We start from the raw sequence: 16,938 nt of genomic DNA on the forward strand, positions 1-16,938 counted from the left end.
CTACTTGGTCATCCTTATATCTTGATCAATACTACCACTCCAGACTTTCCCAGAGGAGGGGGTCTTTTTATTTTCCCTGCAGAGAAGACAGTAATGGGCTGTTAAAGGCACACAGTAGGAGCACAGCAACCAGTTAAACTGCTAGGCCTCTGAAAATATTACTCAGCTGTCAGAGAAGCAGTCCGTCTATGACTTAGTGGTACGTGGTGATCAATACTACCGTTAGACTGTACTAATTTACTGAGTTTAATGATATATTTTTGATACATTTACACCCATCTAAAATTATAGCAGCAGCAACATTACCTTTTGTAAACTGGTAGCATGTGTACATATAAATAACATGGTCACATGTCTTCCACCTCAATTTTATCCTTGGAAATATGAAGTATAAAACTAAAAGTGTATTTTTCTTTTCCTTTTTTTTTTTTTTAAGCATATCTTTCTTATTTCTAATGTGAATATCATCCAGTTCCTGTGGAACAGGTGATGGCAGGAAAGAGAAGTTTAAAAACATATTCGTTTTATATATAAATTTTAATATGCTGCCAAATGTTTGAAAATGGACAGGTCAGGTAAAGAAATGAGATTGCCCTTACCTGTCTGTGATTCCACATGAGTCTATCTGAAGGTCACTGAAGTTTCCAAGGGACCCCTGCTGAACTGAAATCAGATCTACCACCTTGTTACTGATAGAAATGAGTCTCATACATCCCTGAAATCCACCCAGTGGATTTTTACATTTGGATCCAAAGCTGTTGTTAGGACAACCTGACCAAAACAAAACAAAACAAAACAAAGTAAATCAGGATATATCATAATGAATCAGGATTTAGTAGCACAACTTCCTTATGACAAAAGAAAAGAAAAAAGGCACTTGATTAATTTCTTAAAATTAAGAGGGAGGAAGAGCCCCTCACAGCCATCATTAGTTTGATCTAAATGACATATTGCAATTCATACAAAGTATTTCTCTTCATTACCATAGGGTTCACATGAAATCATGTTATTATTATTCTCTTTATTACCCTATGGTAATAAAGAGAAATACTTTGTATTAATAAGAATATATAATAACTATATGCTATAATTATATATTATATATACTATATTATCATTATGTAATATTAAATGATATATTAAACACAGGAACTTAGTCTTTTGGAATGCAAAAAAGGCATAAAGATTGAAAATGTGCACTGTAGATAACAAAAGATAAATCAGTAACAGTGAAATACCTTGGTATTTAAAGCTAACTATTTGGGAAAGGAGCTGTATTGACTTGGAATAAAATTACCAACTATTTAATTAAATACTTTATTTTCATATGCATATAAGAGCCATACACACATGCATTTTAATAAATCATAATGACTTAACGTCAAAAACATTTCACTGTGATTTTATTTATTCTTTGCCTCATAAAAGAATGCTCCATTTATATTGATTTTTTTCTAACACTTATCTAAGACCTGTTTCTAATTATTTAAGTAATAAAGAACTATATTATTAACCATTATTCTCTGGGGTTTAATGATGTTCTAAGTGTTTCTCTAGCCAAGTGAAATAAATAATTTTATGGAGTATGAACACATACATTATACTTAGGTATTTTTCATTAATCTTTCTCTGCTGTTATGGTTGCCAAGCACTATTACAGTTTCAAGAATAAGAAATGAATCAGAAACTTCCTAATTCCTACACAAGCCACACTCTTTTTCTTCCTAATACCTATACAATCCACACTCTTTCCTAATTATAATTAAATATTGTGACTGACGGTATTTCCCCTTAATGCTTATTTTCCTAACAAAACACATTAACGTGGCAAGTAAAGGCCAGGAGTCATATTTAAAACAGTTATCAGGTACATTGGAATATCACATTTTAACCAAGGGAGACTTTGAAGTTTCAAATTTGATATATCAAAAAAAGGTGATGAAAGCTCTTGGAGTATCAATTTATTGTACATGGTACAACATACGTTTTCAGTGCTTAAAATTCTTCTGTGGTGTAGGAGATGGTTATTATAACCTCGATATGTTTTCTAGATGACTTATTAACCAATTAAGAATGTTAAAGTGAAAACTGAGAGGATAATAGTTCAATACTATTTGGGGGCGACTACAATATGCCAGGAATATAAACAGCTCTGCTAATCTCCTTTTCTCCAGGTAGTGTTTCCTGACACATTTCAAACCATTTCAGAATAAAATAAATTGTGCAATATGCCTATAGGGAATAAAACTAAGCAAACGCAGTGACAAAGAAAGATTACGGAACTTTACAGAAAGCACATCGTCATATCATTAGGCACTTCATATTCCCAGCTACAATTTTTAATAAGCAAGAGATTTTAAGAATAAAGAAGGGTTCAAGCCAGGTTCGCCTCATTAGTCTACGATAACAGGCAACCACAAGTTAATATATTGCCAACAGCAGAGAGAAGTTCAGCACTGAACCCATTTGAGATGGAAGGTCTAAAATATGAAGATTTCCGGGGAATACTTAATGCTGAATTAACGGATGGATCCATTACCGGAGGCAGTGCGCATGTGAAGCACCTCTGAGGATGACAGATAAATTATAATCACTCAGTGTCACCACACCAGAAGATGTCGGCTTTGACTTCATGGTGGTCTAGCCTGTTCACTGGATGGAGCATGTCTGATTTACCCAAGCAGGGGTGTGAGAATTCTACCCAAGGTCTGCTGCCTCTGGTCTGTGCTGCACAGTGTGTTATTCAAGAGCACAAAGATCACATGGGGGAATATTGCAGAAATTAGACGTTTGCCTGCCTTCAATCTGGAGAACCCAGATTTAAAATTTATAATTTATAAATGATAAAAGTCGAGCACAATGCACCACAATGAAGTCTGAAGTTTTGAAAAAGCACTCAGTTGGAGGGAGAAAAAGTGGAAAACGATGGACAGATAATGGTGTCTGGTATGGCATAGGCGGAATGCTATGATTTCTGAGCAGCCCCCTCTCCCAACATGACTGTCACTCTCAAGACCAGCCTAGAATGGAGGTACAATGCAGGTTGGTGGAAGAGACTGCAGCCACGGTAGGCCAACTCTACGCTGATAAGATCACTGGAAAGCTGCAGGTGAGTTGAGAGGGTAGTGGAAGAGAACTGATGGGAAGCATCTCAGAACATGGGATATTTATTTACTTGAAGATAAACTGGCTGAAGAAGTAACAACTTAAGCAGAGCCTTCCACCTAGATAATATGGATCCTAGTATTACAGGAGGCTCTCAGGCACACAGAGTGGAAGGTTTTCTAGGGCCAAAACCTGTGACAGTTTGCCTTGGAACTCAGGGCATCCAGTGATAAAACTGGGAAGAGTTAGTCACCCCACTCTCCTCTAGTCCACTCCCCACATCCAGAATTGCCAGCCCAAAGGCCTAAGGGGGCTTCCAGAAGGATGGACCTCCTCTACCAGTCTCTGGACCACAAGTCTGGGAAGAACTGCAGAACAGCAGAACTCTCCTCTGCGCTCTGTGGACATCGCCATCCCTTGCAACAAGGGAGGGAGGAGAAGGGCAGGAGAAGGTCCCCTGCTTTCTTTTGGCTTCTTGTTCCCAGCCTGGAAATGTCAGCGTGCCTTAATGTGTGCAGGGTGTGTGTTCATTGATCAGTAGAATCTCATGCGCAAAATGTTCTGGAACTGAAGGACACCAATTGAAATGATTGATTAAACAGAGATACCTAAGTAAACCTGTGTTGTGATTTTTTTTTTAAAGTCCTGAAGTTTGAATTTTATTATGGAAGCTTCCACAGTTTATTGGTTAGGAACTCAGAAACACTTTAATAGACACCAAATTATAAAGAACATGAGAGGGAGAATAAAACCCAAATTCAAGACAGTGTTTATCTGGGGAGATGAAGAGATAGGACCCTGGATGGGCAAATGAATGTTGATAATATTATCTTTCTAAGCTGGGAAATGCACATGTAGATATGCATAGTATTCTAATTAGTATCCTTTAAAATGCACATATGATGTAAGAGGACACTGGGTGCAGGGAATATGGGCACTCTCTTCGTATCTTTGCAACTTTTTCATAAATGTAAAACTATTCAAAGATTAAAAGTTTATTTAAATAAAATAGAGTATATCATTTGTACCATAATAAAAACAAGCAAAATTACAGAGTGCACATGTTGATATATTTCACCATAAACTAGGACAGAATGAATAATAGCAATAAAAATTTTCTGCAAAAAATAGGTAGGCATCGTTAAATATGAACATGAGGGATGCAAAATACTTTAAGAACGAGGATTCTATTTTCATGATTTACACTTTTATCCAGTCTATTCACTTTATCTAGTCTTTTTTTTTTCACATTTAACAATATGCCTATTTTTAAAATCTCTTTTAGTGCTTCTAAATTTTTTCCTTTGAAGTGAAAGCTCTTAGTTAATTTGTACTCCATACCTTACCATTTATTAAAGGAATGTGTTCCCATGGATTGCCATAAAATCAATCATATATTCCATGAGGTTTAATAAACAACTTGGTTCAGAAATGAACAAATCTCGCTAAAGGAGGCAATTACGTCTTTTAAGACTGTTGCCATATGTGCTGCCATTCACAGCAACGGATTAGGCAGGGGTTTTCTTTGTTTGTTCCTCTTTTTTTTTTTTTTAAGAAACTCTTTACTTTCCATCGACCTTATTGCCATTTTGTTTGCCTTTGTGGAAGAGCAGCTTAAGACCACTCAGGTGTTGCTCCTACCCATTCAGTGGCCAGAGCAGCCTGCGACTTCAAGTTGAGAAGCAGTGAGCTCAGAAGCTGGAGCAGTCCATTCACCCTGAAATTCCTCCGTGGTCACAGCCTTTTCAGCGGGCTCTGCTCCTCCTTTTCAACCCCGTCAGGAACTCTGCAGAAGTAGAGCTCAGGTGCCACGCATGCGCAGGACATCCCGGGCCGGCACCCACCCATCAGACCGGCTGACTGAGCTTCCCTGTTGTTGCAAGGGACGGCGAGGTCCACAGAGCGCAGAGGAGAGTTCTGTGCTCCACGGAGCGATGGTAGGCAGGTGAACTTGAGACGCCTCTGTGAGAGGCTGGTGGTCAGGCCTGGGATCAGTCACCACCGGGAGTCTCGGGCCCGGAAGGCTGGCTGGATCTGGTCAGTGCAGGTTCCAGTGGGGACACGGCCGGCAGCAGGCGTGGCTCCAGGGCCAGCAGCATCCTTCAGCCCAGCGCACGGGCCAGGATTCCTGGGTGATAGGACACTCACATCAGCCAGCTGTTCAACGGCCATAATGGCACGAGCTGCCAGCAGACGCTTCTCCCAGGTTCTCCTCCGATTCATGAGGTAGCCTCCATCACCTCTCCTTCTGTAGATGTTCTGTGGTTCCATTCGGAAGTCGAGGTTGGTGCCGCCCACGCGGGTTCCTGCCGCGAGGAATCTGAGGACATCCTCCGCCTTCATTTGCAGGTCATCGAGGGCTCCAGACATTGTGAAAGTTTCCCTTTAAGTTATGACAGGAAAACCGTATGGACCCCTCCCTGGGTAGCACGGAAAGTGTTTGTTCGTTCTTAGTATCAGATGAACGATGCATGTTTGTTCGTTCTTAGTATCAGATGAACGATGCATGGTCTGTGTGCTTACTGTCAATTCTTAGGAAGGAATTTGTATTTTATTGATGAATAATAAAGACTGCACTACCGCCACCAAATTCAAAGGCGATTCTAGACAGAGGTGACTATTAAAACTCAAAATGACAGCAATAAGAAACACACCAAATCATGATTAGAAATAAGTCTTACTACTACTACTACCAGTTTTACAACTTTGCCTTTCTACTGGCAAGTCACATTTTATTTTAATTTTCCAGTGGTAAAGACTCATTTCCATTTCCAAGGTTTTCTTTTTCAAGCTTTTAGTTCAATCAAACATCCAGGGCAGGTAAATGCTTCATTTGTTTTTGTTCTCTTAGAGAGATGGCCTGGTGTTGAAGGTTGATGCCCTAATTTCATCAAATGTATCAGTGCATTATTACTTAGCAATGAACAGAGGTTTCTATGGCTAATTAGGTTAGATTATTTGCCATGGGCATAATACTGTCCTTCTGCATTGGGCAGTAGGAAAGCAATACGGATGCTCCACAGGAGCTAAGAGCCATGTGCAGGAAAATACTGCAATAAAATCAGCCCATAAAATCTGAAAAAGCCATATAAGAACCATTTCACACTAGGAAAATATAACAAAGTTTGAAAGAGAACTGAAGACGGTTGTCTATTTGCAATCATTCTCATTGTCGAAATTGTGAACATAAGTAAATCACATCTAAGAAATGCATCTTAGGTCATAGTTGGTCATCTTGATTCACTCAACATTTCCATGTTCAAAGAAAGTGAGAAATTACCATACTATTGAATTGGTTAAAACATGATGACATCTCCAAGACACAGGGGGGAGTAACTGCAAATAGGGGTCAATTGCCCGTATGGCCTGACCTTTTCTCTTACCTCCAAAATAATAGGTACCACCTGAATAAATCTGCTCAGGCCCCAGGGAAGAAGCAGCAGAGGCTACTTGGCCATCTACCACCAGACTCAGGTGATTCCGTTTGGCAGATAAGGAGATGGAATGCCACTGCCCGTCATTTAATCCAACACCTGGGGAGATGAAATCAGTTAGAAGAGATCTCTCTCAGTGCTCACCATCCAGACACCCCATCCCTCCCACCCCCCACCACTCCAGCAACCCTCAGTTTGTTTCCTGAGCGCTGTGAATAGTACAAGACTGTTGAATCACAGACCTGTACCTCTGAAACAAATAATACATTATATGTTAAAAAAGAAGAAGAAGAAGAAGAAGAGAGCAGGAGGGGAAGAATGAAGGGGGGGCGGATATCGGAGGGGGAGATGAACCATGAGAGACTATGGACTCTGAGAAACAAACTGAGGGTTCTAGAGGGGAGGGGTGTGGGGGGATGGGTTAGCCTGGTGGTGGGTATTAAAGAGGGCACGTTCTGCATGGAGCACTGGGTGTTATACGCAAATAATGAATCATGGAACACTACATCAAAAACTAATGATGTAATGTATGGTGATTAACATAATAAAAAAAAATAAAATTAAAAAATAAAAAAGAGATCTCTCTCAACAGTGAACAGTATAAGTAGTTAGAAACCCAACAGACATTGCCCAATCAAGCACAGCACTCAGTATATTAATAAAAGGAAACAGAAAGACAGGAAAAGGAGGCAAGTGGGTACCCTCTTGTGGAAAATTGGTGTGTTATTCTTTTCTTAGGGCCTCAATAAAAAGAACAAAATCCCCAACTTTGGACAAAGTCCTAAGTAGTTAAAATCTTCCAACTATTTGGCATGGACAGTTTTCAGCTTCCATCGTGTACTTTACCTTTTACAGGGAGGGGTTTGGGAAGAGCACAGATATTTTCCAAAATTCTCGGTTAGACCCAATAAAATGATTTATCTGCTTTTTTATATTCTTGTGTAGTCATCTTTTATAATATTATATATTTAGCAATGTACATCAAGTCAATCATTACAAAAATTACTATAATGAATATTGAAAGTTTTCCCATATAATATGAAGTTAAAAAATAAAGCAGTGTGTAAAACCACATTTACATCATCGATCCTCATGGTGTGTAGATTCCATATTTGCAAATTCACGTACTCACCAGAATTTATTTGTAACCCCAAAATCAATACTCAGGGCATCTTTGGAATCATTCACAGAAATGCACAGAGCAGTGAATAAATTGAGTTCACTGACACATGTGTTTCCAGCTGAGATTAAACAAGGAAATGCTTGTTGCAGCTCTCATATGTGAACATGTTTCCCACATTTTTGTGCTTTTGGTTGGTGATTTTGCCATTTAAAAGAGCCCAGGCATAGTGATGAAGTACTGTCTGGTGTTCCTAAATGCAAGAAGGCTGTGATAGTGCCTCAGAGAAAATAAACATGTTATATGAACCTCATTCAGGCATCGGTTATAGTGAATCTGGCCACGAGTTCAATGTTAATGGATCAACAATATATATTAAATAAGGTATCTTTAAACAGAATCACATATAAAAGCAAGGTTATATATAGACTCGTTGACAAAAATGTGACCAGAAGGTCACAGGAACCTAACCCCATAATTCCCCTAGGAGTGGAAGTTCAATATTTGCTAATTCAATGTTCACAATGACTTTACACAACATAACTACTGCAAATGATGAGAATCAACTACACATATATAATTCTAATGATATTCTTACTTTTTGTATAAATATGGGGAAGGGCTGGAAGTAAATACCCCTAAACAGTAATTTTTGCATAATGGAAAATTGTGGTTTTTATTCATTTTTATATTTTCCCTGGATTTTTCAAGATTATATATATAACCAAAAGTTGCATTAATCAAAAATCAAAGTATTCTCTTCACCCCTAAAAAACAATCTCCTCTCCCTCCCAAGGCAGCTCTAGTTTGATGAATCCATTAGATGACTTAGCCCTTTCCTTCTTTAAGGGAATTAAGTTTACAAAGGTTCTATGTCTGAATATCAGCAAACAGGTGGACTCTAAGCATCTCTATTGTGGATTTACCAGTAAGGTTTATATCCATTGAATACTCAATGCTGTATGATTTTGTATATCAAATTAGTAAACTAAAATAGGAGTACTCTATTAAACCCAAAGGTCATGGCCTCTTTTCTGATACAATGTACAATGTACAATTACTTTACGTCCCCAGCTATTTTTGACCACAGGCTTTCAGACAGAAAATGTGTAGAATCTCCCTTAGGCGATTAAGCTCTTTGCCCTGGATTTATTTAGTATAACACAAATTCCATCCTGGGCATCGAAGCTCATTTTTATACTACATCCAGGAAGCAAAAAAGATTTTCAAAGACCCAACTGGCTTGGTTTGTGAAAGGTGATGAGAAAGACCTGAAAACTGAAAAATGTAGGTTAGATACTTTTAGACACATTTTCTAAGAGTGGGCTCTGGAAATAGACGATTGAAGAGTTATGTAATTCCTGACGGTATGAGATTGGACTAAAATAAATCAAATGCCCCAGATTTGTCATCTAGAGCCTCCTTTAAGAGGATACATTTAGAGTGAAAGTCCTTGTACTGAGCTTTGCGTCACACGCAATGACGCCTCCCACCCTCCCTCTGCCACCATGCGCCACCACGCACCGCCTATCGGCTCTCTCAAAGACTGGACATGTCTGTAAACATGATTCTGCTTCTGTTATCTTATCTTAGGCTTTTTATCGGTCCAGGACAGTGCTTCTCAAGCTACCTGTAGTGATGAACATTTTCTTTCCTGGCCTAGAGCAGACTGATACTTTCATAAAACTGAGGGAAAGTTAGTAAAAATTAAATGAAGAAGACATAAAATACAAGCCCAGCATCCATATGCTTGGATGGCACAGCAAGATCTTATTGCTCTAACAGGTTCTTAGAACTTAATGCCAAGGTTTACGCTCCTCTTGGAAACAAATATTTCACTGAATGAGTGTTAGTCCAGGGACCACGCTTTTGAGTAGCAGTGCTCCAGGTATCCGCTGGGTGGCGCATGCTGCAGGATTAAAGTCAAAGCTGGGGAATTTCTTCTGTCAATACAGAAGCCAGTTTAGATTAAGAGCAAAGACTGCTAGGACAGCCGCTCTGTCATCTGACACAGTTAAGTCACCCCCCTCACCAGCCAGCACGTAGTGAAGTTGTGCTGTGTTTGGGGAGGGAACCACTGGAAAGCTCTTCCCAAGCCTCACTTATAACAGACACCACTGACTTAGGAGGAGGAGGCTTGTTACCCATCAGTGGGATTTATTATGTAAATTAAACAATGAAAAGTCCAATTAATTTCTTTCTCTTAACTTGACATAATAAAAGGATAATTTTAAAATTAGGTTCTATTTTTTTTTTAAAGTATACAACTCTTTCCCGCTTTTAGGTCTGATGAGAGGGAGCCCCTTAAAAGACCACACCACTGTAAAAGAAGGGAAGGAGAAGAATCACAGAATTTGTACTTTTTCTTGTTCATGTTAACAGGTAAGTAAATGCTAATTTGAGGACTGCTCCCACCACTCATAAGTTTTGAGTCTGGGGGAGGGGCATGTTATTGGTATAATAAAAAAAATAATAACAACAGTTTTTATGGATTTCATAACAGGTATTGTGTGCTTTACATGCATTGTGTATTTACTCTTCAACACTGCTAGTATTATGCTCATTTTAAATATGGGGAAAATGCTCAAATAAGAACAACAAATTATCCAAGGTAATGTCCAGCTGGTAAGCTGATTTCAAAACCCATGCTGTTCTCTGCCTGCAGGACAGGTGGTGCCTTTATTTTTTTGCTTTTGTAAGTAATTACAAGAGAAACCAAAAAGCAGCCCCCAAACTGCTAGGAAGTGGCCTGGCACTCTGAGGAGGCCTCGGTGGTATGAGAAGTTGGCGGGCACTCAGGGCTAGGCCTTGGTGTTCTCCCACTGAACACAATCTCATAGAACACCAATATTAGTCAAGGAAACTACAATGAAATTGGACCAAAAAAAAAAAAAAAAAGTCAAGACTACTTCATAATCTTGTGTAAGCCCAGACAATATCAAGGCTATTGTGAAAACCACAAAAATACCAAACTTCCTCTTCTGGATAATATGAATGACAACCTATTTTATTTTTTTTATACCAATCACAGCTTTGGCCTTATTTCATTCCTCCATCCTAGATAAGATTTACAAAGATACCTCATCACACAATTACCCTCACTTCCTAGCAACATTTAACCCAGAGGAGTTCTCCACTTCCTTGAAACCTTCCCCCAAATAAGCTAACAACCCAAATTAACACCTTTATATGAAGACACGCCCATGGCTCCCCAGGGTGTGTGTCATACTTGCTGCAATAAGCAATAAACCCACAACTTGTTTGATTACAGGTATGTTCACTGTGGACTTTGGATGGAGAGCACTGACAACTCTAAATGGAATTATGAAAGAATAGAAAAATAAATAGAAGTGTTTGCAATTATAGGTAGTAGGGGAGAACAGTTAACTGTTTACCAGAACTCTCTCCCTCTCCCTCTCTTCTCTTCTCCCATCCTCTTGCCCTCCTCCTCCTTCTTTCTCTCTCTTTCTCTATCTGTCTCTCCCTCTCTCTCTTTTTCTCACATTCTCAGGTCCAACCACATAAACACACAAAATACAGAAGGAGGAAAATGATTTACATCTGCTCCTCGTATACAATCTTCTGGTACCAACCCTAAGTTGCTACAAAGAAACTGTGACAGCTTAGCCACCATCACTCTTCTCATAAGACTATAATAGGCATCCATGAGATAAGATGTAGAAAGAAAAAAAGCCTGCTGTATGGGGTAGGTTCTGTGCAAAAGGTGCTTATACATAGGCTATTGCTCAAGGAGCAACTGAAGGGTTTTTCCCATTTTTAAATATCTTTAAGAGCTCTGAAACAGTGTCAGAAATTCCTATATCCATTAACTATATTCACTAACCAGAAGTAAAGTTCCAGGCCATCAGATAGCGCTTGTCAAGATGAAAATATGGAGATCACTGGTGCCAATCACTTTAGGAAAAAGAGGGAGTTTTGGGGAGTGACAGGTTAACAATCTGAAAGTAGGAATATTTTAAAAATGAAAGGGAAGAAGGTGGAATAAAACAAGGCTTCTTCTGGGTTAGGCAAATCAAGAGGGCTGCTCCTCTGGTAGGGCCACAAGAATCATGAAGGTCTAGTAAATTAAAAATGTCAGAAACATCTCTTACGCTGCAAGCCCGCATCACCAGGGCCTGCTCACGACGGCAAGAAGCTGCTTTATAGGCCTGATTTTCACCTTCAGGCAAAAGCAGCAGCAAAAACACTAAATCATAGCAGAAATCTCAAATCCTGCAATAATGAGTTTGCTTTAAATAAGAAAATATAACCACACTGTTCATTGGGTCCTTGATGCCATCTGAACAATTGTTGCTTTGACATCTATAAAAGCGACAAAGACTGGAAATATTTTGTGTCATGAGGGGTTTTGTAATACTGCAATACCTTTTATAATTTAGACTAGTATCTTTAATATTTCAAAAATGATACAGGCTGACAGTATTTTCAAAGAATTTCAAGTGACAATTTGCCAAACTGTATAGCACATTAAAAATTTATCCTGCTAATTCAAAGATTTGAATAATTCGGTTCTTTCTCAACACAATTTAATTGTTATTCTACTGCAAAAGACAGAAAAATTTTGATTCTTTAAAACATACAAGATTAGTAATTTGTATCTTCAGTAGCTAAGAAAAATTGAGCCACCCTTACAGGATGGAAAGCTTTAACATAATATGATACAAATCCATGAATAAGTATCTGATTCCCTTTAAAGAGTCATTATAATACATTCTGACAAAGGACTTAATTCTTGAACACTGTACATGTGAAAGCCTTCCCCATGAGAAAACCAATGAACCACTCACCCAACTACCATTTATGTACTCCATTTTCAAGTGCAAAAGGTGCTTGCCTCACTGAAACTGGCCAAAATTAATATTTTTCAAGAAACTGGAAAAATGGGAGTGGGGGAGTTGGTAAGTCAAGGCCTACTTGCATAATCTGAAGTTTAATGATTTTTCCTATCTTGGCATTCATCCATAGTCAAGGTTCCTTGTTATTAGCTATGGAAACAATCATACTGAGTCCTCTGATGCTATAATGGATTACATTACATACAAATTTAAACATTAATTTAGAGATTTTTAAATCATTCGGAGTATTCTACATAGACTTCTGCCTAGTAATTTAATAAATATTAATGCCTGTAATGTGTTTAGAAATGGACTAGCTTCATGGGGCTCACTATAGTAACATACTGAAGCAGTTTCTTTAAGATGTTGAAAGAAGGCTATGAATATAACCACTCCTTAGGATGTCAAATAAATCACAGTAAATGACACATTAATGACAAGCTTACATTTTTAGGCCCTCATTTTAGGGAGCCTGTTAATTATTCATATGGCACTGATTAATTTATTTCCTTTTGTCAAACCTGCAAATCTACCACATTTTGAGAATTACATTAAAAAGTCACAACATAGTGGCTATTAAAAATTATAATTAATATTGAACTTTCAGCTCCCACATTTAAGCTGCAGTGATATATTGAACAACAAAAAAGATACATAAAGACTATGCATTTGTGCATCCATCTGTATACTTGTTCTTCCTATATTTAGTTTCTGACTGTGATCTAACTGATTTTTCCTCTCTCAGTCATATTCTATTAATTTGGTGATAGTTAATATAGAGGAGTAGTACAACAGCATCTTTAATTTTTTTTAAAGATCATTTATTAAACTGATGTAGCCATTTACCCCAATGTGACCTCTAGTTGCTTGGCTTGGGTGTTATTCCACATATGTGAAAATGTGATGGAGATCCCTTGTCAAGAACTATATAATTTTAATGAAGAGACAAAAATATCCTTCACCCAAAGCACTGACCTAAATTAGACATTAATTTTCTAGATACTCATATAGTCTCCTTAATTATAGTACTTCACATCATTATGATACCGTATTGCCTAGAAGTGGAGAGAATCCCATTTGGTGCCCAAATGAAGAACTTGGCATGAATCTTTTCATCCTCCCCAAATATATCCAACTCTGTACAAAATACATCAGCAAGTGAAGATATTTTGACTAATCGTTTCAGTTTTACATCACACACGAATATAGAAATAGAGATAGAGATCCAAGAAACACCTCTCCTTTTCTCTCATGGACCAGATAAGGCTAATGGCTGTGTTAGACAGAGCCTAGTCTTCCCCTGAAGATGCCCAGTAAACTTTTGGATCCATTTCAAAGTCTTTCGCATTTTTCCCCAAAACACATTTCCTCAGGATATGGTCACTTATCTGGAGTGGGCAAGAAGGTCATGAAAGGACATTTCTATTCCCTCATAACTATCATTTGGTTAATAAGAACTGCTAGTGTCGAAGCCATATTTAAAAGGAAATTGGAATCAAGGTCCTGTAAGGCAGAACACTGATAATCTTATTAACTCAAGTATTCATTTATTAAACAAATACTAATTTTTTGGTTATGCATAAAATTTTACGGAAAAGGGACTGAGAGATAATGAAATCTTTCAAACCCATATGCTGCTTTGCCTGCAGGAACACACTTATTACCTGCTGTGATGTCACTGGGTAATTTTCCTGGCTGGAAGAGATTCAGCTTAAGTTTTCCATCATTAAGAAAGAGGAGGAGACCCCCTGAAACCAGCTGAAGTTCGCTGAATAGCAGAAGTCCTGCCTTGTTCCAGGTTCGAAATTGAAACGTGGCCAAAAGCTCGTCCTCCCCGGAAAAGCCTGGCAGGGCTAAGTAACTCCTAGGGCTGAGAAAAGTCACAGGCACAGACTGTGATTGTGAACAGGAAAACGACACATTTCCCTGAGAAGAAAGCAAAAGAAAAAGCTTTAAGAATGGCTCACATCATTTTAGTAATAGAAATGGAAGTATTCACAAAGGCCGTTTTTCTATTATCCTTGGTTTAAAACAACAACAAATTGCTATCAACATGAAAAATCAAATCCTTGCCATATATCTTAAAGGCTCTTCAAATCTTGTGATAGTAAAATCTTTCCCTAGGTTCTTGGTGAAATCTTGTTTTCCCCCAGCTCTCAACTTCTATAAAGGGCATCTAACTCAATGCCATTGAAGTCAATAAAAATTTATTTAAGCGAATTCTTTGTTTTTGTCTTTTCTTGGCTTTCCACTCCCTGGGCTCTGGGTGAAATCCTTTTCTCCTGCATCCTTTGATGCCTTTGGTTCTAATCCACCCCATAACATACCCAATATTAATGAGCTACTGTTTATCCTTCTGTATTTTTTTTCATATTTTTCTCTTTTCCCATTGGAACTCTTATTTATATATATAATATATATATATAGTTTCAGTTTTATGTTCAGCTATATGTACATAAGCACATACTTAGATATATGTTGACAATATACCTACACACTAGGCATTATTTATTTTACAAAAATAGGAGCTATGTTTTAGAACTAAAAAATACCTTACGGAAATCTGCCTGGCATAAGCCTAATTCCTTCTTTTTGTTGATTGCATAATACTCTATTATGTGAATAGTCCAACTTTTACTCAATTGTTTTCCTGTTAATGTGCTTGTTTCCAGGTTTTACCTCTCCCAGAAATGCTATAATAAATAACTCTGCATGCTCCTATGTGTATTTTCAGTTCTACAGAAGAGGGTTCTAAGTGCAAAACTATATATACCAATATGTTTTAATAAATATTTCCAGCTTCTTTTCCAAAAAGAAGTTAAAATACTCCACATTTCTACTGGTAATATATAAGGATATCCTTGTCCCCACATCCTTGGCAGGAATAGGTATTATAGGATCTTTTAAATCTGCACAAGTTCAATGACAAAATGCCAACGTGATATATCATTTTTATTTATCTTGCATTTACCTGACCAACAGTGAATCTGAGCATTTTTCATGAGTTCGTGGCTCTTTTGGACTAGCTTTCCTCAGAATGGTCTGTTTATATCCTTAGCACATTTTTCCTTTTTTTTTTTTTAAATATTTATTTATTTATTGTGGAGAGAGAGAGAGAAAGTGAGCACAAGCCGGGGGAGCAGCAGAGGGAGAGGGAGAGAAGCAGACTCCCTGCTGAGCAGGGAGCCCGATGCGGGGCTCGATCCCAGGACCCTGAGATCATGACCTGATGTGAAACCAAGAGTCAGATGCTTAACTGACTGAGCCACCCAGGCGCCCACATTTTTCCTTTTATGTTTTACACTGGACACTACAATGTATAATGTACTACTCACATTCCTTTATTTTTTTAAAAGATTTTATTTTTAAGTAATCTCTACACCCAATGTGGGGCTTGAACTCAAAACCTTAAGATCAAGAGTCGCATGATCTACTGAATGAGCCAGCCAGGTGCCCCAACCTTCCTTTATTTTTAAAACATTTATTTTAAAACATTTTTGGCTTTTTCTTATCATTTCTTATCATTAGGCTTGTATCATCAGATTAACATGTATTATTTCTCATCTAATGGTTTATTATAAAATTTATTTATTATAAAATCTATTATAAGATCTTCAAGATACCTTAGAATTGCATAAATTTGCATTAAAATACTATAGATATATAAATTATTCTCCTACTAGAGTAAAATAGATAGTTAAGGATTTCAAAAAACTTTAAGGTCTAAATTATTTAGAAATAATTAAGCACATTCCTTAACAGTCTTCAGAAATTAATATAAAACATATTTATTTTTCCTGAAAGTAATCTTTAACATGTTCTCCAAATACAGATTTGAAAAGTCAGTGAAATTGACTTTATTTAGAAGGATACATTTTGGAATTAAACCATTTGGTCTTGGTTAAACAAAAATATTTGGTTATACTGTGGTTCTGTTAAAAGTGAATTAGCTTTCATTGTGGACAAATATCTTGTCCCAGTGAATGAAATAACAAAAGCGGGAAAATAAACTACACTGACCCAAAATGTAAAGGCAATTAGAAACTAACAAACCTCGTAAAACTGGAAACATTTTACCAGCTGCAGTTTGGTCTGATGCTTCATTTGGACGGCTGCCTGCTACCTTGCAAGCAGCAAATCCTCTTGCCATTGAAAAGTGGGTGTTAGCCACATGAGCGGTTTCTGGAAACTCGTTTGCCCATGAAACACATCTATCTACAGTTTTTTGGGTTTTTTTTTCCTTTTAAATCATCTTCCCTTTTATAAAAAAAAATAACTAAAAATCTTTCTGGATGGTATATTCCTACAAATACTACCAATTCACACAGAGAATCAGGAATAAAATCTTTTGTAAACAACAAATCTTCCCATGATACGCTTTGGAATTGGCTGACATAGCACGAGCTTAAACGGATATATCCTG

The 16,938-nt window shown here is 37.6% G+C and overlaps 1 protein-coding gene across 1 annotated transcript in view; it reads right to left on the reverse strand.

Annotated features, from left to right (window-relative positions):
* CNTNAP4 (contactin associated protein family member 4) overlaps positions 1-16,938 on the reverse strand; it is a 258,405-nt gene that overhangs the window by 79,662 nt on the left and 161,805 nt on the right. Inside the window, exons 8-10 of the mRNA XM_064580174.1 lie at positions 14,180-14,441; positions 6,489-6,638; positions 600-771 (exon numbers count right to left, since the gene is read on the reverse strand). Of these exons, the coding sequence (XP_064436244.1) occupies positions 600-771; positions 6,489-6,638; positions 14,180-14,441 (584 nt within the window). The remainder of the gene's footprint in view (positions 1-599; positions 772-6,488; positions 6,639-14,179; positions 14,442-16,938) is intronic.

This window comes from Mirounga angustirostris, unplaced genomic scaffold, assembly GCF_029215605.1.
Source record: "Mirounga angustirostris isolate CCGP_5_RB_7025 unplaced genomic scaffold, mMirAng1.0.hap1 SCAF_16, whole genome shotgun sequence".
NCBI lineage: Eukaryota > Metazoa > Chordata > Mammalia > Carnivora > Phocidae > Mirounga > Mirounga angustirostris.